General features: G+C 36.4%; 1 protein-coding gene across 3 annotated transcripts in view; it reads right to left on the bottom strand.

Annotated features, from left to right (window-relative positions):
- The window catches only part of THSD4 (thrombospondin type 1 domain containing 4), a 239,853-nt gene that overhangs the window by 109,305 nt on the left and 106,703 nt on the right, over nt 1-23,845 (bottom strand). For all 3 annotated transcript variants that reach the window (XM_032446790.1, XM_015872714.2, XM_015872715.2), the window contains one exon: nt 22,457-22,593. In XM_032446790.1, coding sequence (XP_032302681.1) covers nt 22,457-22,593 — 137 coding nt within the window. The remainder of the gene's footprint in view (nt 1-22,456; nt 22,594-23,845) is intronic.

Raw genomic sequence — 23,845 nt, 5'->3', positions numbered from 1 at the left:
AGGAACACTTTTCTGCTACAGAAGCAAGAGAGTCAAGTCCAAAATGACTGCAGGGAATAATCTGATACTCTGAAAACGTTTCTTTAAAGTGAGATAGCATGCTATTTTTTTTAACCAGTATGCACTGTTATTAGCTAAAGAGCTAAACCTCCAGAATGCTGCATAAAATCTCTACATAATAGCACAAAAAATTTGGAAATGCTGTCTGCTGACAGAAAGATGTAAAGAAATATAATATGAACACTAAGGAAAAAAGGAAGAACTTCTTAACAGTTGATACTGCACAAAGGAAGTGAAGATACATTCTGTGTGTATATTTTGAAAGACACAAGTGGTGCTGATTATTTTATCCCCAAACTCAGACTGTCTACATTAGTTAAAGCTAGCAATAACACCAGTTCTAATCTTAAATGCCCATAGAGAGACATAAAACTTGACTGTTTGAGAAATCAGGTTGTAAAAGCACATCTGTGCAGCCAACACCATCTCACAGTTAGAAAACAATCAGAATTCCAACAAAATGCAAGTGAACAAAAACACAAAAAATTCCCAGAGTACCGATGCATTAAGGCTGAATATTTCTGAATATTTCCTGCCCAGTTCCAAATCTTTTCAATATAATACCTTCCAACTTACACAGATCATGCCTTAAATCATTTTCAGCCAATGCTTCAGGGAAGGCTATCTCACAACAGACTTTCTCACTGAATACACTATTTAATTTTTGTTTGCAGCTCCACGTGCTAGCTCGAAGTTCAAGAAAATGATTAATGGTAGCCACCAGTTTTATAGCTCTGCTCTTCCACTGACACTGTATTTTGTTTAGACACAATTTCTGTTCCTCAACCATTTTCCAAATCATTTATAACTGTTGTTTTAGATGTGTAGCCAATGGATTAGCCCAAACATCCTAAGTCACTTAGTTTTATCTACTAAATGATTTTAAGTCCACATCTAGAAAATATAATGAAACATAAGACTATTACAAGGTTCCCCTAGGTTCCTCAGTAGTCTATCTGACTACCCCAACATGAATAAACACAGCTTTTAAATTTTCATGGGAGTCATATAGTGTATTCTTTTCTATTACAGAGAAAAACACACTACGTACATATAATTCCACATCCAGCCTTCACGCCATTCATTGCCACAGAAGTTTGGCAAGAAGCAAAGCTATGTGAAAAGAAAACATAGGGCCTTACTCAGTCATATTAATTCTCCTTCTTATTCCTCTTGTAATATCATGCTGACCATAAAACTTATCTAATTAAAAGAACATCTTCAGAAAACAGTGCTTCCAAAATGAAGATGCATGGAGAAATGAACATCAATATCAGTACTGGATTGCTGGGCTGAAGTCAATGGGATGAGGTTCAATAAAATCAAGTGTGAGGTACTGCACTTTGGCTAAAACAACCTCAGGTAATACTACAGGCTGGAGGCAGAGTGGTTGTAAGACTGGGTAGAAGAAATGGACCTGGATGTGCTGCTCAATGCTCGGTTGAACATGTGCCAACAGTTGTGCTCAGGTGGCCAACAAGGCCAACAGGATCCCGGCTTGTATCAGAAATAGTGCTGCCAGCAGGAGCAAGGAAGTGATCATTCCTCTGTACTTAATACTGGTGAGGCTGCACCTCGTGTACTGTGTTCAGTTTTGGGCCCCTCACTACAGAAAAGATATTGAGGCCCCGGAGTGTTTCCAAGAAGGGCAAGAAAGCTGTGAGAGGTCTGGAGGACAAGTGTTATAGGGAGTAGCTGAGGGAAATGGGATGGGTCAATCTTAAAAAGAGGAGGCTTGCAGTTGGTGGAGGAGGATCTGGTCAGAGAGCATCTAGCCAAAATCAATGCACACAAATCCATGGGCCCTAGTGGGATGCACCCACATGTGGCTAAACACAAAAAAGCCTTAAATCCTCCCAAGCTGGCATTTCTAAAAAGAATAAAAGGACCTGTTTTAGAGGAAAAGATGAGATCTGAACATATGGTTGCCATAACCAGTGCACTGCAAGTTAATAGAGAAAGACTGAAAAAAAGGACAGAGTAGCTCATGCAATTTCTTTTCATGACTACATTTAAGATATACCCATAGACATCACGTAAACAAACCCAAATATCACAAGGCCTAAAGATAAAGACATGGCCTTTTGCTAACTTTCTAGCTCACAGCAAGTACAATATCCTCCTTTCGAAAAAGGAGCTGGAGGCCAGGGGCAATAAGAGAACAAATTAGTTTCATTGGCCTGGAAAGTTTATGATTAGCATGGGAGGTCTGAAGCCTGCTGATCACTACAAAAATAACATTTCACTTTGATGCATGTCTATCAACTCTCACTGTATTAAAATGTTTTCCTTTCCAAATGTGGGTTTCAGCTGCTGTGTCTGGCCACCATCTGATCTGAAAGTGAAGATCTTTAAACTATGCAACACTGTTTTTCTAATCAGTGTTGTATATAAGAAAAATTAGCAAACACTGAATATACAGTATGCTTTCAGTTATTTTAGAAGACTTCAAACTAGTACAAAACGCTTATTCTTGGAAACAGTTATTGGAATATTAAGCACAGGTTTGCCACTAGAAGCAAGATAATTTATGTCAAATTGAGTGGAAAATTCTGATTTTTCTTTTAATGAAACAACAGACCAAATAGCTGAATTTTGACTACATAAAGCATGTAAGTGCCTCACTGACTAAAACTGCACAGTACAAGTATACAGACTACAGTACATTCATCACTCAGTCAAGCATCCTGGTAGGAATTAATCCCATAAATGATTTCAGGTTTTTCTCTTATGTCATTACTGCTCACGTAAGCACTGCAAAAGTATGCAAAAATACTAATTTTTTTCCCACAATTTTTACAGAACTCTTAAACAGTGGGAAAATTATTGTTGGTCTGAACTGCTAGAAATTCTGTATTTTAATTATCTGTGATCTAATCACTCATCACTGCTGCAACAAAAAAGCATATGCTGTCACCTTTCCAAAGGTAGGCAGGTTGAGGTACTTCACAGATTATTCCCAATCTTCTTAAATGGACACTGCAGATGTCTACACAGTAATGATATATATTTTTTAAAACCAACATTAACACATAAAACTATGATCATACAGTTATCTACTGATCACTCTCTAACTCCATGCCCTGTGACAGAAAAGTGAATAAAGACAACTTCAGTTTCTGGAGAAAAGAAGTTAGTGTAGTTGCATGATTAAGTTAGCTGACACAAATATTCCAGCTGAATACAACAGTGTATAGAAAAGAATTATTACAAATGCCAAAAGAAAGGATGATTTTATTTTTTGCACTGTTTTTATTCCCTGCACAGCTTTCTTCTATCTGTGTGGTCTTCTGCATAAATGAAAAACACTCTTTTAGGACTCCCATAATCAGAACGATGATGAGTAAGGAATAAGCAGAGGCTAGAGAATGACTACTGAAGTGGGTACTAATATTCTGTTAGTAACAAAAAACAAGATTTGGGAAAGGCAGAGGATGATGGGGACACTGTGTGTCAAGTGGTTGGAAAAGTCGGACTTGTGATTAAGCTGAGCCAAGAAACAGAACGACAAGTTTGTTGATTAAGTGAGAAAAGAACAGGAACTAAATGGTTTAGGGGCAGAGTATATCAAGCCTTAAATATGAACTCGTGAACAAAGTGAGAACTTATTCTTCTCAAATGGAAACAAACTTTTAAAGGGAAGTTAGCCAGTCTAGTCCTCTTCAGTCTTCCCGAATCTTCCCAGTCCAGACCAGTTATCCAGCTATTTGTCACCAGAGAAATAAAACTTCTGTTCCCTTCCAGTTACAGTCCAGCATTGATTTTACATCAAACTTACAAATAAACAGGAAGAAATATGTTATTTCCCTTTAAATGACAGAAGCACTATGGCAGAAACTTTTTTTTTTTTTTTTTAAACATTATAATCATTAATGGCTTTGATCTGTAGTTTATAAAGTAATCAAAACCGATATGGATTATAACCCTTTCTGGATGAAAACATTTGGGTGGCAATAAAACTTGCCCCTTGCACTGAGATGGCAGTTACAACACCTAAATGAAAAGGCATTGATGAATGTACATCCATTTCAAACAAGTACCTTTCCCCTTCACACCAGTGACAGTCAGAATCAGTATTCTGAGTCGCATCGCTACTGACAAAGCTCCTCGCTCAACCTTCCAGAGGGTTTTCTACAAAAAGCCTTGCCAGCAATAACTCAGTTAAGGAAGACTAGAATACTGGAGCTCACTCCAAGAGATTTCAATCTCTTCAGTTCACTGGAGGACTTGCTCATGAAATGCTGCAGAATATTTCCAAAATTAACATTGCATCCAGAATTCCTCACTGAAGATTTAATAATGTATCTTCAACATCTAGCAAACCAAAAGAAAAGTCGATGAAATTCATTTGGTCAGGAAGCTGCTTTGTCAGCAGAAACATTCAAAAACTGCCTGTATTTCAACAGAACTACAGATCCTCATGCAAAACATCCTTTGAGTTTTCCTTCCCCCTGCTTTGAGAAATTCTCTCCCATATAGCAACAAGAACATGGAAATATCCCTAAGAACATTCTTTCTGAAATGACTATCACTTATATTCACCATACATTAGACTTCAGCTAAGTTTCTGATAGTGCTACCGCCTGTTTTCATTCAAGAATAAGCTTGACTTTTTTAATTAGAAAATAATTTTTAATACCTTTTCTAGCAAGTAATTGAGTAAAATATTTTAAAAACAGAACACAGCACTGAAGAGTAAGTACTCAAAACAGATTTTTTTTAACATGGCATTAATAACTTTTGGACCTTCTACTCAGTTTGCTATCAGTCCTCAGTAGCACTGCTCATTAATGCATGCATTGCAGCACAACACAGATATAAAGCTAGTCTTCCACAAATCTGATCTGAATACAGAACGGAGATTAGCTCTGGCAAGGTAAGTCAGCCATCATTAAGTTTGGGTCTGTATCGCTAAAAGAGCTCCTACAACCTTTCCAGAAGGAATATCTCCTAAAATCTCAGGTCTTTTACACCATGATATGCCAAGAGCTTTTATGGTTGATATTTAACTGTACTGCAAATGCCATACAGGACTGTGTTTTTCCACATAGACGATAACAGTTTTTAAATGAAAGTGATGTCTGATTGTACCTTAACATTTCATATGCAATTAAATTTTCTCTGTGTCCTTCAAAAGGGGAAGTTTCAAAGAAAATAAATAACAAAGTTCTCAGTTAAAAATAAAACAAAAAATGAAATAAAAAGCAAACAGCAAGTGCTACAGCAGGTCAAAAGTCTGAAAAATATCAGGCTTTTTGTTTTCCAGGATAGCCATCCTATGAGTATGAGTAGGCATCGGAGCTTTACTTAACAACGTTCTTAAATCTGAGGGGAACATGAAGCAGTTTCTTCCCTCTCTTAGGTAATTTTAGGCTCCAGAGGTTTTAAAGCTAGTCCTGTAAACAGTGATGTAGGTCACTGTGAGCCAAGAGCTGGAACTGTTCAACAAGAGCTCAGTGCAGCTGTACCTGCTCTGGGATACATAATCCTTCTGTGCCAGGAGTCAAGTTTCTCCACGCAAGGTTCACTGGCAACAGTGCCAAGGAATTAACCAGAGACTCAAGTCACTGTTTTTTTATATAATTCCAGAAAAGATGATCTGAACACAGTAAGCTACTAAGCTTCTAAAATCTTATCATCAAAATTAATTACTCTTGATTGGAAGGCTGACATGTCAAATTGTTTCCAGAACCACGATATTGTTTAGGCACAGCTGCTGAATCAGTTATGTTCATCCTATGAAAATTTCCACAAAAGATTTGCATGAATAAGTGCACCCACTCCACAAAAACAGCGTGGAGCAACATACAAAGATACCTGCTTATAATCCCCTTACAGCTTTGAGATTATTGTTCTGCCTTTTTTTTTTTTTTTCCCCACTGGTCAGACTGCACTTGATAGGCAAAGGGCTAAAGGAGTAAAGGTGTAACACTGATTAATGGGATTATACATCTTCCTGAGAAAAAAATAGGAGGCATAATCGCTATGGGCATCATATGGCTACAAAGCTGCTGGATGGCAAGAAGCACAAGATGAACAGCCTTCTATCTTTCTACCATGGCAAAATCTGAATTTAGAGCAAGCTGGGAATACACAATTCTAATGCACAAGGCTTTTGGCTGAAAACTTTTGGCTGGATCTCACGTGCCCGTCCCATCCCTGGAGGTACCACATTATGGTAACTATCATCTTTCAAAAGACTAAAAGAAAAATAATAAAATAACAGGCAATAAGGAGGGGAAGCTCCTCAGTGAAATCTCTCTGCCAAGGCATCAGATGTCCTTCTGGATCATTATATGGAAACAAACTGAAAATATTAAGTTAAACAAAATCTAAAAAATAAAATGAAATAAAAATTCAAAACTTGAGGTCAAAAGCTCCTAATTAAAACTCTGACACTGCCAAGAGAAATAATGCATATCAGGCATGAGTTCCTGATTTTGAGGGGGCAGAAGAGCACCTTCATCAGCAGGAACAAGGCAGTAAAACCAGCAGACCTACTGAACAGAACAGCAGCATTCTCTTAAAGACAGACCACACATTACAGTTAAATGTAAAGGAGCATTGTATCTTCACTCCGTATACACAATGAAGCAAAAGCAATTGCTGGGTTTGAATTCCTCACCAATTGCTTGCACGTTCACTCTCAAATCACATCAGACAGTTCTGCAATGAATAACTACTACTACTAATGAGACTCATGCCACTTCAAACTGTTAAGAGTCCTCTGAGCCAAGCCTGCTAAAACCTTTTAAGTTCAACTTTAAGTGACAAGGTCTCCTTCTCTAAGATCCTCTAAGTTTCTGTAGCAGAAGGAGGTGAGTAAGCACCACCAATTATTTAGGATTGCTAATTTGCAGTGGATTCTAATGCTAGGCAGGTAAATTTAAGACAGGCAAGACGAGTTACAAACTAAACCTCAGACTGGTGACATAATTTAGGACTTCTGCTGACTTAAACTTTTCAGCATTACTATTTAATTATCTGACAATATAACCGTACCATAGAGCAGAATCACAGAATAGCATAGGTTGGAAGGGACCTTAAAGATTATCTATTTCCAACCCTCTGCCATGGACAAGGTTGCTACCCATTAGGCTAGGACTGTCCAACCTGGACTTGAACACCTCCAGGGATGGACAAGTGTTCATACCCAGAAGTTAGAAACTATTGGAAAATCAGAAAATACAATTGCCAGGTGGATGACAAAGAACAGACAGTTTGGGCTACTCTGCCACTTAAAAAACTTGGAAGTAAAGTGTTTAGATACTATGGGTAACTGCCCAGAGTAATTTCATTTACAAGCTGCTAAAAACTTCAGATGTGATTATCCTATTAATGAATAAAAAAAACACAACAGTGCTTCCTCAAGCAAATTCCCCATATTGTTTAGCATTCAAGCTTCATCCTATTAAAAACTAGGTGGCTGTTTTCTGATGTCAATTTCCTTCTGTTTGTTTGTGAGGTCCTCCAAGCAGGTGCATATTCTTAATAACCCAGCAATACTGCAAGATACCATGTCATTACTTACTGTGTTAATATCTCAATTAATTATTCAGAACCCATCACCTAGAGGTTGAATCTAAAAGAAAAGGGCTTCCCAGGAAAGTAGACCATCTATATGTGAACTTCTAATACAGTTGAGAATAGAAGGTCTGACAGAATAATTTAAGTCAGCACCTCTTTGTGAAATACCATGATATTCAGGTCATTTAAACTACTTTAGGTGCAAAGGTTACTGCATTCTGAATCCAAGTATAATTCAGGTCTTATGGTAAGAAACAGATATTTCCATTACTTTAGTGGGCACTGAAACCATCTCTAAAATCATTTTTCTAAAGCTTTCTAAGACTAGCTATGTTCAGTTGTGACTGTGACAAAGTAAAACCCATAATAAAGCTTGATCATTACTGATATTAAATAAATAAAAGGCGTCAGACACCAGCAACAGCAAGTATAAAACTGGATTGCTGGTGGGTTACACCAGCCTTATAATCACTGGCCTTATAAAGGTGAAACTACATTCTGCCAAAAATACTAACAGAACTGTAAGCCAAAATAGTTCGAAAGTACTCCAGATAACATGAAAGACTCAAATCAAAAAGAGCTGCATAAACAGTCTACTCTCGCACAAGTCAAGAAAGCCTACAAATGTAAATACTGGTTTTTCTACCAATTTTATCTTCTCTGCTAGTTTTGCAGCATAAATTCACCATACAAAGTACCTAGAAGAATGCTATCAGATGTATCAGCTATATCAGAGCACTGAAACATAGATGATATACTAGATTAAAATTTGTTGGCATTTAAATAATACCTGCAAAACCCACTGTTTCAGATTAATCTCTGATACAATTCTGTCAGAATACGCAGAGATTATCAGCCTATGTTGTTAATCCACACCTTTTAAATTCCACAAATATAAAGAAACAATCCATTATTTATGCCCTGATGAACATGAAATTCACGTTTCCATTTAAAAACATCTACTTTAACAGACTTCTTTTTCCCTTCAAGGGGAAAAAAATATCTCTCTCCCATACAGACCCAAAATGAAAAAGAATCCCTGCTAAATGTAATATGCTTATAAGTTCTCCTAAGCCTCAGTACTGACCAATTTATTCCCTAAGGAAAAATTCAGTCAGAAACAGTGGCATGGAACAATTAAAGAGTATCACAGCATTCAGTCAATTTGGGATCATTAAGTTAAAACAACTTTATAACCATTATTTGAAGTCTGAAACCAGCTCTGTCCTACAGCTGGAAAGCTCCATAGTTCAGCATCTGAAAAGCATTCAATTAAATAGTAATACCTGGCACTGTGAAAAGCAGATGTTCTCAAAACACAGTCCTCTGTTCCCATAAGATTAGTAAAGACCTTCTGGGGGTCTGCTGAGCTCCTTGATTTTCCTTGTAAAGCTGGTGCTATTACCTAACTTCGCTTGACAGAGGGAGGAAAGGTTGTCTAGAAAAATAAGTTCTTCAAAGATTAAGAAAAGGTGACCTAATTTTACAGTTTTAAACATAAGTTTACAGCAAATATTTAAACACTTGTATGACTTCAGATTTTAACAATACTGACCTTGACCATGGCACTGCAACAGAAAAAAATCATAAATAAAAACAGACACTCTCGAATTTACATACAATGTTTCCTTCTGCAGGTCACTTTTATTTACAATAGACTACTAAATTTCAAAACTTGTCAGTGAAAGCAGTCAGATTTCATCTGTTGTATGAGAAGGCAACTGAGAACAGGATTTTAACTGATATTATGATTTCAGAGTCACCTCAAAGCTGGTGCTTGTGCAAGCTGCTCTTGAAATGAACTGTCAAGCTCCATATTTTATACTATAATTTTCTCACAGTGTAACTTTTTCCTTACTAGATATCCATTTTTTATTCTACCCATCTTAGGCATTATAACTAATGTGGCTGTGGTTAGAAAAACTTTTTTTTGGTGTTAGAATCCTCAGGCAGTAGAGCTTCAGTTCATCAAGCACTTAAGAATGTACCCAACTCTAAATACCCAGGTAATCCCATGGAAATTAATGGGACTTCTTACTTGCTTAGTTAGGCATGTGCTTAAGAATCAAGGCCCAAGTAAGCATAATTGTGCTCTTTGGCCTGGACCCAAGCCCTAAAGAAAGGAAATATGCAGAATGGAGAACAAATGTTGAGTAAAGTTGTAAGAAGGCACAGCAACTTTCTAGGGAATGAGCACAATATCAGAAACAATTTGTTTACCTGCCTTTACTGAAAAACCTACTTATTGCTGTTGAGAATCCAGTTATTGCACTCTACTTTAAAACCTAAAGTGGGCATTTCTTTATTTAACAAACATACTGGAAATCATAACTAAAATAGGAACTGGAACTAGAGCATGCAAATATTTCTCCAGGACTATTTATGCTGCTTTACACAATTCACTGAGTTACTGAGGAACACACTAGAATGTCATGGTCACTAAGATGTCAAAATTGGAAAAAAAAAGCCCATCACCTTTAAGGATGTTTAAAAAAAAAAAAAAATGCCATCCTTGCAGAATATACCGTTTTATTTAACAGTCATTCACAGTTTAAACACTACAGATGCTCAAAAACTGCAACTGATTCTGCCAAAACAAATATGCTACAAAAACTTAAAAATACGATTCCTCATTTCTAAACACAGTCTCCATGGAATACATTCATTGAAGGAACGTCAAAGAAATATCTCTGAGACAATCAGAGGGGCGCCTGGGGGACCCATGCAGTAGGAGACCGTTTTGCACCAGATTTAGTCTAGAAAACAGAGTTCTAAAAACTGCATGGAAAAAAGGGGCTGTTGCATTCCATGTTTCATAAAAGCAAAAACACAATTCCTCCTATGCATGATGCATGAAAATCCTGAGCTAATATTACCAGTCATTTCATTCCTGCTGCTGAATGGCTGCAGCAAAGCTGTCAGGAAAACCTGACAGTTGGAACACAATGTGAAACTGAGGATTTTTGACTTATTCTCCTTTGCAACACTGTTCAAAGGGAGCAGTGACCAGAATAGCAGAAGACAGCAGAAGCAATTATTTCACTTGTATTATTAGAATTACCTGAAAATACAATAAATAGAATTACAGATCATTTAGGTTGGAATAAAAATCCATAAGATCAAGTTCAACCACCACATAACACTACCAAGCCCACAATTATACCACGTCCCTAAGTGCTTCATCCACCTTTTATAAAATAGCTTGCTTAATACGAGAAGAACAATTATTCCAAAAATATTTTCTGAGGGATGTGGTCCTGCTTTTCAATTACACCGTACTCAGCAAAGCTGCACCGCAGGAGAAAATAAATAAGATGAAAACATTTTTTAACAATGATTCACAGAGCAAAAATAGGCCTGTAGCTTTTCTTCAGTACTGCTCTCACCAGCTGGTTGTTATCCCAGTGCAGAATTTAAAATGAACACAACTACACAAGGCTTTAAGCTCACAATATTTCAGATTCACGGGTAGTAGATCACAATACTTGCACTGGCTTCTGAACAGTGTAGAAGTGTACATGGTTTTAAGAATGTGGTTCAAATGAAAAGTTAAGCAGCAACAACCATAAGCCACAGTTTGAAAAACAATGTGCAACAGCAGTTTAGCCACTTCTAGTCCAGGAAGATTCAGCTGGTTACCTGTGCTGTTCATGATCTACTTGTGGGATGTTTTATTTAGTTCTGGCCAGTATAGACGCAGAAGGCTGCTGTTTCCTAGCTTACCTGCAATCATCTGCATCCAGCCCCTAAAATGCTTCCCAAACACTATCAAATGGAAGATGATTTAAAATCAAGCTTCCTTCAAGCTCTGTTGTACTGCACGTGTGTGAAATGTACTCATTTCTTCCTCACCCTGCCCAAGTTTTGTGAGATATCAAAGTCCTGTATTAACTCTTCCTAGGATGTTCTCTTACAGGTGTCACTGCGAAACTATGACACCTAGAGCAAAATGGTCTAGGCTTGGCCCTGCTCTGAATATTATCAATAGAATATCAGTTAGGTTGCAAAGGAGAGAATGCCTTTTTATCATACTTTCCACAGTACCAAACTAAGTAGAACTGTGCATACACTGAAGAGGGTAAATCAGTGATACACTGAGGCACAAAATGACCCATTCTAGCAAGCAGAACTACATTTACCTTATTTATTGTGATCAGAAGTCAAGTGCTTTTTGTTTTGTAAGACCACACTCAGCACTACAGCAAGAACTCAGTCTCCTTTAAGAAAGTTATAGTCAGCAATTCTTCCACCAGTAATTTTATATTAAAAATAAATTTAAAAATTAAATAAATCAATGCACTCTTGAATCATCTGCATAAATTCATTTGACTTTCATGTCCAGGCTCACACATCTACAGAGAACAGCTTTGGAGAACAACAAAGAGAAATACAGTTCCTCTCATAGACATTCAAGAATAATTTTTTTTTTTTCTCGTAACCATTTTGAAGTCGCTCACAAGTATTTGGCAACCAATTTCCATATTTACATACAGAACCAGACCCATATGCACACTCCCATACATCATAGCTACCTTCTGTGTTCATGAACTTGAGAAGAATAACATACAATTCAGCATCAACAACAGCCCCGTATCAGTAAACACTGGTAGATCAAATGACAGTCTCTGACATTTTTAATTTCTGTAAGGTCAGCAACTTGGCAAACAACAGTTAAAACTATAAGCCCAGCTCTGGTATGGAAAGAGAAAGATGTCTGTAAAAACATTTTGTGTTTTTATATAAGAAAACAGATTTTTCTTTTAAAACCATCTTTCTCTGGTAAAATACATACATACTTATGTTTCTAATTTCCACTACACAGGGTCTGGTAAAACTACACACAAGCCAAACTACACTAAAATATTGCCAGTGAACTATTAGGATTGCTTGACCGTAGGTACAACAACTCTAACCTTGGCCAAGTTTTCATTTCATGAAGTATATTTAGCTGCCAGGTTAAGCTGCCTCAAACTACAAAGCTAACAACGTCATGTGGCTGACACTACTGATATCTTTAAATGCACCATAATTTAAAAAGAAAATTTATCAAATTTAATGCAGATTTTTACAAGAGGCTTTGCACAAATCATGAGCCACTTCTATAAAGAGGAAACAGGAAGCTGCTCACAAGCATTTTGATAACTTCCCTGTTGAGCAAGGTATAACAAATACTCTTGTTCAAAGATATGGCATTGTCAAAACACCAGGAAAATGGATTTTCTCATCATCAGTAACAATATCATACATTATTGAAATTGCAAGAAAGCCACAAAAAGGAGTAAAAATGTCAATCATACATAACAACATCAATTTGTTCTGTTCACATTTTGCCAGTGGTTCCTCCACAAACTGGTCACTGTGAGAAAACTGTTATTATAGAAATGAAACATTTTGGGCTCCAAAAATCAGGACAGATTTGCAAATCATCAAGTATTTGAACTCTCCTCACTAACTTTGTGATGTCTTAATTTTCTATATATGATCCAGTCTTGTACTATTATTATTTTTAATGTTATTTCTCTCAGCAACCATGGAAGCTGGAAGTTTACATTACTTTAAATGAAAACTGAAGTTGCAGCACATTCATGTGACTCCAGGCTGCAGAACTTCAGGAACAATCAAATATCATGGCACTCGGGGAAAAAACTATGAGAACTGTCACTCTGGAGATTCCAGTTTCACTGCAAAGCCACATGAAAGTCTGGTCAGTTTCAGGTTTTGTTAAAAACCCAATTTCAAACAAGTTTGATCAAGCTCATTTGGACCTGCGTGTACACTGTTTTATAATCTTTGATCTAGTCTTATTACATTTCACTGATTGACGTGGTCCCAGATGACACAAAATTCTCTCCTGCTTTGAGCTTTTGATGAAAATTCAAAACCCTCATGGGTAAAATCAATGTGAAATTTAATCTGATGGAAACTGCATAGACTCGTGTGAAAATAGACTGTGTCTTGCAAACGTCCTGAAAACAAGCTTCTGCATCAAAACTGAGGTTCAGGTCTCCAGAAAGGACTGTGATTTATGTTTTTGTCTTCCTTGAGAATGTTCTCCAGCACCTTTGTTGAAGGGCTTCCCCTGCTGATTAACATGGTCAAAGCTAACAGAAAGTACATGAGACATTTTGCTACAGTGAAGTGCCACGTACGCCGTAACCCAGTACATTTCACTACAGTAATGCCTCACAACTTACTTATCCAAGGGTAAATACAAACAAAGATGTGCGACATATTCTCATTTTAGAGAAGGAGAATCTAAGCATCTCAAGCATAGCTGAGATAAAGATGGGTTATGCACTACATGCAGGAACCAGCACTCAGAAAGCCACCCAAATAAGAGGAACTGCAATACTCTGCTGAGTTCTACCTCAGGAAGAAGGGGGGGAAAAAGGAAAAAACCCTATTTGTTTTGCTGGAACAGGGATCTGAACCCATGCTAACTTCCAGAGGCGAACAACTATAGCTATTCTGTATACGACTATAGCCATTCTATATATTCTGACAATTTCAGCACTCTACTAGATATTTATAAAGCTTGAACTTCACTTTTCTAGTATTTCTTCTTTCACACTACTTCAAATTTAAAGTCTGTGTTCCTAGCACAGTAGTACTTTTCCATGGCTTTCATTTAACATTTAAGATAATACTGTAAGACCATATTAAGACCAGGACAGCTCTTTGACTCTTTGATCTGTCTGCGTGAATCTCTGTGTATGTCTTGGTGTGCATGCACATACCTGCATCATAAGAAAAATACATACATGTACAAAACAATTGTACATATACATCTTTCTCTCAAGGATTTCTTTATTCAAGTTGACAAATTGGTCCAACCTCATCTATCAAATATAATTCGTGTTTTATTAAAAGTGCCTAAAAACATACTGTACTCCTCCCAGGCTATAAAGTAATATTATAATATATTTAAATGAAAACAAAGCCTAAATACTTAATTTCCTGCAGACCAGAAAGATTTCCAAGATTGTTGTTCCAGTTCCTTGATTAAATAATGAATATTTTAGAATACACTGTTATAGTTCTTCTTATTTTTAATGTGCTCCCAAGAATTCCAGAAACAAAAGTAAGCCTTTACTTAACTATTTGGCTCCTTAGTGAAAAACAGCTTAGCTGAGAAAGTGCTTTGGCACACTGTCATCCCTTTCTAAAGAGTTTTCTATTTTCATTGGGACCTCGGATGTACTGCCTCCTGATAGATCAGAATCATTCCTTGGCAGGTTTGCAGTTAACCCCATAAAAATCCAACAGTGCCTCAATTCTAAAATTTCTGACATGATTCAAATGCAATAAAAATTCCATCACATTCCAACTTAATCGCTACCAACAGTAACTAAAGTACCAGCATTAACTTGTCACAAGTAAGTCCACTAACAGTATAAAAGATGAGCAGAACTTTAGCAACAAATACACTTTCATATTGTATAACTCTGACTTGATGAGCTCTGAAGGCTCACTAGTCAACTTCATAACGGCTAACACTGCATTAGCAGAGATGTGTGAGCCACAAACCAGCATAGTTATCTATATTCAAATGAATAATATATATACTATAATATATAATATTATATACATATACACACACACTATAATAACTACATAATAACTATGAATAACTACATTTAGGTGTTTTATCAAGGTGCAAGGGTCTTTCTTTGCGAATGCAAAGTAGAGAGAAACCTAAAAGACCTTTTCAGGAATCCTAAACTAACCACCAAAATTAGTTGCTGAAAGACAAACACAACAGAATTTGCAATTAAAATGAGATCAGATTCTTTGATCGAAACTTCAGAATAATTGCAAAGTTTTGACCCATGTAGTTGCTAGAACATGAATGAATATACATGCTGTCAGTTCCCCTTTTAGTAACTTTCTTCCCCATTGCTTACTTGTCCAGGTGTTACACAGATATCTTGCATCCAAGTTTCAGAACAGTATTTCTCTTGCAGACCTCTGTTTCTTTGTAATAAAATTTAAATGACTTTATTTCCTTTGGCTATTTAACCTCAGAAGAGGGGTCCTGCACTAACTGCATGATTCTCTTTTACAGTCTCTTTCCTGTCTCCTTCAAATGAATTTCAACGGGTTGATTAGGGGGGCTGGGAACTGCTGTACTTTGGTAATTCTGATTGAATTTAATATGAAACAGATATGGTTTTCTTGTTTACATAAAAAGGCATTATCCACAAATCCATAATTCCTGAGTAAGAAATGTGCTACAAATCCCTTCCTTCTCACCCATGTTACAAAGTACGTATCATTCTGAGAATGCAGCATAAGGTATGTTACTACAGGTGATTGCAGTTTGTATTATTATAATGTACCCACGGAAATTCTGCAAAGAACCTGAGAAAGAGGCATGGTTTTGGGATCACATTTATTTTTATTTTTTTTTAACCTACACCCTACATTATTTTTTTTCCTAGACAGAACAGTCTACAAACAAAACCAGTGGTCAAGAGCTCAGGCTTATTTATGAACAATGACATGAATAGCCTGGTGTGTTACTGAACGTTTCTTATTAAATGTTCCCAGATAGCATCCTTCAATAATAGCATATTATCTCCTAAGAATCCACTCAAAAGGTTTTACAGAATTTTTATCTTGTTTCTTTAAATGCAACTTTGGTGCAGAACGAGGATTACTAAATGACCTGCCCTGCTGATCGTACTGTGAACTCAAAACAATCCTGTTCATCTCTTACTTCCTCCCCAGCTAATATTGCCAGCCAGAGCCTCAGGAAAATGAACTTGGAATCACTAACATTTCAACAGCCTCAGACAAGAGAAACTACAGAACAAAACAAAACTAAAAGGACTGTCAAAAAACACATCCAAACAATAGGGAGCTGAATACAAAGTCTAAAAAACAGCAGACAGAAAATAATGAATGACAGAGAATTACAGAGAAGGTTGGATTATTGTTCAGATGCCAGAATTGCCACTTGTCTTCATGTCAAGGACTAAAGAAAAAGGTCCTTGACTCAACACTAGACTCAAAATCAGAGTGACATAGAAGCAAACATTTGATTATTCCAATCTGGAGAATACTACATAAACAAATCTGTCTTCATTTACAGCCTGAGACATACTCCTCTGTTTAACCAGGAAGACCCAACAGCCCTACAAGGTACAACACTTTCATCTTCTAACAGTATCTTCAGCATTCTTGAAAACCCTATTTATTTATTTATTTTTAAATTTTGCTTTGGTTAAAAAAAAGAAAAAAAAAGTATCATTTTGAAACAAATTAAAAAAAAAAGATTGCCTCTACCACTTACTCAGAGATAAGAGCATTTGCTTTCAGGACTCTTACAGTGAAGCAATTAAGCTTAAAGCTGGTATGTATTTTCTGTCCACTAAAACAGATGTGAGCTGCATTACACTTTACCTTCCTTGAAAGGCATCTAAACCTATGATCACTGTTTAAACTGGCAGAAAAAAAGAACAAATTAACAGCTGCACACAACCTTAACTCTCTCTCTCTCAAGCAGCTTCAGACAGGTTAAGTATTACTTCTGAAAGGAAAAGAGACAAAAATCATCACAATCCGGACTGGCCATTCTATGGTTCTCTTCTGCATATATTTTTCTTCCAAAATGAAAACAATGTTCCAAAAAAGTACAATGCAGAACATGTAAAAGCAGTTTAAAAGCATTTTAAAATGAGCTAACACACACTGATAACATTTTTTTCCTCAGTACCTAGGAATGCAAGCCATTTTTTGATGTTACAGAACTGCCCTGCACCTTTTCCTAAGTGTTGTCAGGCTATAGTTGGATGAACAAATGAAATCTTGCTTTAGGGTTCCAAGTACTGAAACAAAAACTCATTTGTCCACAAATATGATATGCAGACCTAATCTAAATTTGCTCTCATTAAGTGAAACATTCATAGTTTTCATGCCTGTTTAAGGTTATTTCAGAAGGGTTTACACTGTATCTATACTGTATTCCCTTAAATTGAATCATTGCGTTCCCTTGCAACTGGCATAGAAAAGGCAAGAAAAGTCCACAGTACTTTTTACTAGCATAAATAAATGTTGCATCATATGGTATAAGTACACTGAATGACCTCATCCACATCATATCTGTATTACTGAGTGATTAATAATAAGACTAAAGACTGCATTACAACAAATCTTGATAGTGGCTTCATCAAAGAGTCAGGGCTCCATTCTTTGAATAAAGACATCTTTCTCAGGACTGCCAGACAAGGCAGCTGGACAAGAGGAGAAGAAAAAGTATACAGACCTAGTGTTTATGTTTTTCTTGATTTTATGTGACGTGAATACTGTGCTGTTTGCAATTTCCCACCATCTGATTTTGCATCAGTTTTAACCTCAGTTCAAATGTATTGCAAGTAATCCTTCTCTGTATTTTTTACACGCAGTGATCACACCTGCTGTACATTAGCTATGAACAGCAATGTAAACTAGGTCATATGCAAAGAAAATCCACAACTTATTGTGTTGTTTTATAAATGGAGAAGGCAGAAAGACTTTTTTTTACAGTGAGAACAAGAGACTTCACATAGGCTCACATACTCTCTCTGTAAAATATTTAACAGAAAAATTATGCAAATGAAGGGGAAAAAAAGTGGCAAAGGAGTTATTTCTTTGCTCCCAGGAACCTGTTTCTTCCATTAACACCTCATTAAATGCCAGGCAGGTGTTTCCCAATGCAATCCTTGGTATTAGTTAATCATTATGAAAAGAAACAATGAAGAGTCATATTTCCAACAGTCAACAGACCACAGTGTTATAAAGACAGAGAAGGAGACCCCATTCTATTGTAACTATTTTCACCCACAAATACACTTATATAGTATATTTTACATATCAACTATTATTCCTTGAAAGAAAAAGCCTTTATCAGAGGCTCCATACAAAATTAAATAAAGATGTGGCAATAATTTTGATTTTCTCTCATGGAATGCATCCTGCCTAGTCCTTAAAGAGGTCTTGAGTACAGAGCAGCATCTTTAGCTCCTATAGATGGAATCCAAATGAAAAATAATTAAAAAAAACAACAACAACAAAAAAAAAACAACAAAGTTCTGCACTGCCATACAACATATCCTGTATGCAACTCTACCCTGGGCAAAGCCTCAATGATAATGTGGCAAATGGCCTTTAAAAATGTAGTTGTCATGGTGAAAACAATGTAAGTAATTCACTCTTTGATGGTTTATTTTAAGTAGCAGGTCAGATAACTCGAGTTATTCAACTCGATCCTTCTCAAATGCAGACAATTTTTGATGCCAATCATCACCTGCCTTTTTGCTGGTTAAGCTAACTTTAAAGCATTGATATCCAAATTGTATCACTGATGCACAGGTTAATATTGCATTTGATGCAACTCCTCAGGCTATTTTCAAAGACTTCATGTCAAGACAGAGATCTGCAGTGTTGACGAATTCAGACTGTTTACCCTTACAAAGACACCCAGCTGTAGCCTTATAGAACTGCTATATATTCGAATTAATTAGAGCAAACATAACTTATGGAAAGTAGATACTTCTCAAAATTCTGATATGTTACTCTGATCCTACAGTCATTAAGAGTCCTCTGATTAGAGCGACAAGGCAGTCTACTGTTGTGCTACCTGGACACCAGAGCACATCAGGAGAGTGTTTCCAAGTGGGACCTCCTCACCTAATCATGTTTTCAAAAGGGAGATCTAACTTGCTTTGCTGTGCTTTCTGTAGCCAAATCAAGATACATTCCTAGGAAGATTTTAAGGATTCAGCGCCTGGTACAAATATTTAAAAGGGCAAGTAAAATCTCTGCTGACAGTTGTTTTGCTACCAATGGTACCATGCACACTTGAAAACTGCTCAGGTATTTAAATTAGGAGTTAACTGGAAGATAAAAATAAACTGAACTGCAAGAAAATATTACTTAAAAATTGAGGGTGGGGGAATGTGAGAGAGAATACCTTTGGAAGATGTTGTCACTCAAATTAAGTTTTACTGAACTACTAAGTCATACTCATGCAAAGTGCGCCACTGAGTGGTAACTCCCATCTCTGCAAAACCACTTAATTGCTTTATATCTTACAAATAATCTTCTCTCCCTCTTGAAAATTACATTAAGTCAATGCTTACACCTTCTTGTGAATTGAGAATTACTTCTTGTTTCAAAAGTGTCTTTTTTCTTTTTCGCTTTTTAATATTTCCAACTCCATTTTCAGCTGACAAATATACTACCTGTGAATTTTCAAATGCAATATATAGATTTGCAATCAGACATTCAACTCAAAGCAAAATGTGATCATGCATCTTCACTAGACCTCTCTTACTGGAGCAAAATATCCCCCCTCACTTCAGGATCACACCTTACTCCTGTCATCACTTTGTGGCATTACCCACATTTATGAAGAACTGTTCACAAGGATGAACAACAGGAAGAGTAAAATGACATCCAACAATGGGCACCTTGAGAACTCATTAAGAACTGCAACTGCTTCCATTGAACCAGACGATGCATTTGTTTCACAAAAACAAGGTCAAACATCTCACTTGTTTTATGATTTTGTTGATTTCTTTTTTTCTTTTAAATTAAAAAAGTCATTTTATTACTTTATATATATGTGTGTGTGTGTGTGTGTATACACTAACTACACTATACATTTTATATGCCACCCAAGCATTACAAGAAGTGGAAAACAAAGAATAGAAAGGCTGCTGAGATGCTCCTCAGAGGTACTTAAAAAGACACTACTGTTCAACTCTAAAAGGGCCACAACAACCAGCCCTTCAGAAGAACTGCTCATAACATCTCTAATATTATTCTACAATTTATCTTTGTTTGTCAATAACTTATAAAAAAAAAGACTGCATTGAACATTATCATTAAGCATATTCATACAATATCTGTTAAATAATGCTGTAACAGGTGTATATATATGTTATATTTCAGATTAACAGGTAGGGCTGCATTTTAGATCTCGTGAGATCTGATTTCTGTTACTCAGACTTGCCTTACATAACATTTTAAATCCTTAAAAACTGAGAAACACCTGACTTCATACACGTGTAAATTTTATTTCAGATGAAAGTTTAACTGTCTTCAGCACACTCTCTGTTCTGTCAATATAGCAATAATTTCTATTATTTTTATTATAGTGGCACTTCTCTGCCATTTGTTTCAATGAAGAAGGTAAAGTAAAAATACAAAAATAACCTTTCTGGGGACCAAGCAGACAGTATTTTCTATTTAAAAGGATACTGCCTCTGGTAATGAAACAATACGTCCAACAGAGGGGGATAGAGACCATAAACTATCTGATTTTAAAATATATAAATTATGTGGCATTAAGGAAAAGCTGCCTATTACAAATACTAGAATCATCTCCATTACTCAAGAAACATTTTCAGTTAGCTGTAATTGCAGACAGCTTCTCAGAAAAAAAAGAAAAAGAAAAAAAAAACTCTTCTACACAACAGTTCAAAACCAAAATTAGTTCTCTACTTAATATACCCTCCAGCTACATCTATATTTACGCAACAGCATATAAAGTCCATGTTAAATGAAAAACTATATATTTCTTCTAAATTAATTTGAGCAAATGGAATACAAAAATCTGGCAGACCCAACTGACAGGAAACATACACAATAATACTCATGTTTGTATGAGATTAATTCATCCTTAAATCTTAAGGAATAAGAGATTTGCAATACAGCACAAAGGGAACTAGATGGTAAATACCAATGCAGATCGATCAATCTTTAAATGCAAGGCACTTTTAAGAGGAAGAATAAAGAACATCTCGTAAGACATTCCAAAGGCACTAAAGCCTGGGAATTCCTACCGTTAGGAGAATGCTAAGGGAAGGTTTTACTGCTTTCTACACCTAATGATATCATTAGATCTACACCTAATAAATCATATGAATCCAGATCCTTTTCAGAACTATGCAGTGTTAGGTTGGCAGACCAAGTTTACGAGTGACAGTAAATGGAACTTTAGACAAATATGAAGAAAAAAGATTTCACTATGACAATGTTCTAACACTGAAATCTCAGCCTGGATGAAGCCATGATAGCTGGTCTCACACAGCAAACCCTGCCGTGAGTAGAGCACTGAACTACATGACAGGTCACTTCTGACATGAATTATTCTATGATCAAATAAATCTCAAGTTACATATTCAGAGTAAGCATTTGTAGCCTATTATTTATTTACATAGAGCTTTGGGAAGTGGCACTCAATACCAGCAATGGCCAATTTTCAAAATGCAGAACACTATTTCCCACTAGGTTCCCTTCCTATACCAAACCGCCAATACAGATGCATCAGTGTAAGCTTTTGTATTTGTACAGTAGGAAAACACCTGGTATCCTACACCCATTTTTCAGTTTTCCAAATCATAGATCAGAAGAGTAATTAAAATATTGGCAAATACAGAATTGGTTTGAGATCATGGGACTCCTTAACAGCTTCACACTGATTTATTGCCTACAAAGGAAAACTGTAAAAGATACCTCCGTGCTGAAGTTTTAACAAAGGAAGATATTACATTTCTCTCTTATTTAAGTTTCCAGTGCTCTTGTTCTGATTCTTTCACAGAATCTCATCTATAGAAAGCTAAACAAGTCACCTTTATAGTAGCCAGAATACCTCCTGAATCCTGCCTTTCAGCATTCCACAGCTTGCTCTCAGCAGACAAACAAATTAGACATGAAAATGAAATATGTAATAATGGACATTAGCATTTCTCATATCTGCTAAAAAATAAAAAGTTGAAGATGCTGTTCCATGGGTAAAGTTGTATCAACCTCTGATAGAATTTAAGTATCTACAGGCTGAGTTTGGCACAGACAGCCAACCTGCTGACAATAATAGCCTTACCTTGCACTGCCCTGCCACACAGATTGAAGTCCCATTTTGGTCACACGGCGTCCCATCTATCACCTGTTCAGCTTGCCTCACATAGAATCGGTAGCCAATAGCACGGCAATTCAGCTCACACTTCTGACTTCCCTTCACTGTAAAGAAAGACAAAAAACAACACCTTGTTAGGAAGACCACAGCAGTAATTCTAATAAAGAAAACTATATTAAATTAACACTATGGTTTGTAATGATGCAATGTGAACAGCTGTATCAAATTAATGCTGAACATGAAAGCAACTCCAAGGAACACTTATACACAGTGAAAAGTCAAGCAGTACCTCAGCTTTTAACAACAGGTGTGTTTTTAAGTGACCAAGAGTATTTTAAACTTTTTGAAATACCTTTCTAAATCTAGTCTTCTCACAGCATGGTAACACATTTTCATAACAAGATTACACTCATCAGAAGACATGCCTCAGGTTAGGCTCAAATACTTACTAACCGGTCAGCTCACCTACAACACACTAACTTTTAGTATTAATAAAAGCTTTAAAAATATAGGTGAAAATTTTACAAAACTCTAAAGGCTTTTTTCCCACTTGTGCTTTAACCCAGCAGGCGGCTGAGCACCACATGGTTGTTTGCTCACTCCCAGTGGGATGGGGGAGAGAATGGCAGAAAAAAAAAAAAACAACTTATAGGTTGAGATAAAACTACTTACTAAGAGAAAAGGAAAAGAGCAATAAGTTATGACAATATATAGATATATATGTATAAGCAATTGCTCACTACTCCCCAGCAGATGCCCAGCTGGCATCCCTCAGCAGCAGAAGAAAGAGATGAACTCTCACACCCATCAGAACTCCTTCTGCTCAAAGCCACATGGTATGGCATACCCCTATGGCCAACTTATGACAGCTGTCTCAATTCTGTTCCCTTCCAGTTCCTTGGGCCCTTTGATGAGAATGGCCTTGGCTCTGTACAACATTGCTTAGCAGCAACTATAAACATTCATGTGTTATAAACATTGTTTTCCTCCTAGAACCAAACCATAGCACCATACCAGAAACTCTGAAGAAATCATTTCCATCCCAGCCAAAACTAAGACACCCCTATGTTTTAAAAAGCTTAAAATACATAACTATAGAATCATAGAAACACAGAATGGTTTGGGTTGGAAGGGACCTTTAAGATCACATAGGCCTCATAGTCTATTCCTGAATCTGCATGCATGGGTATCCAACCTTTTGGCTTGCCTGTTCTCTATTGAGTGATGAGGAATTGTTCTGGGTCACATATATAATATATATTATAGTTAATGTGCATAAGTAACAAAACCTTTTATACATTTATTTATTCATTAAAATGTAAGAAAAAAAAGCAGGCAACAAAAACATAAAACTAG

The sequence above is a fragment of the Coturnix japonica genome, chromosome 10 (genome assembly GCF_001577835.2).
Source record: "Coturnix japonica isolate 7356 chromosome 10, Coturnix japonica 2.1, whole genome shotgun sequence".
Classification (NCBI taxonomy): domain Eukaryota; kingdom Metazoa; phylum Chordata; class Aves; order Galliformes; family Phasianidae; genus Coturnix; species Coturnix japonica.
Note: the sequence above shows the minus strand (reverse complement) of the source record. Positions and strands in the feature narration are given on the sequence as shown.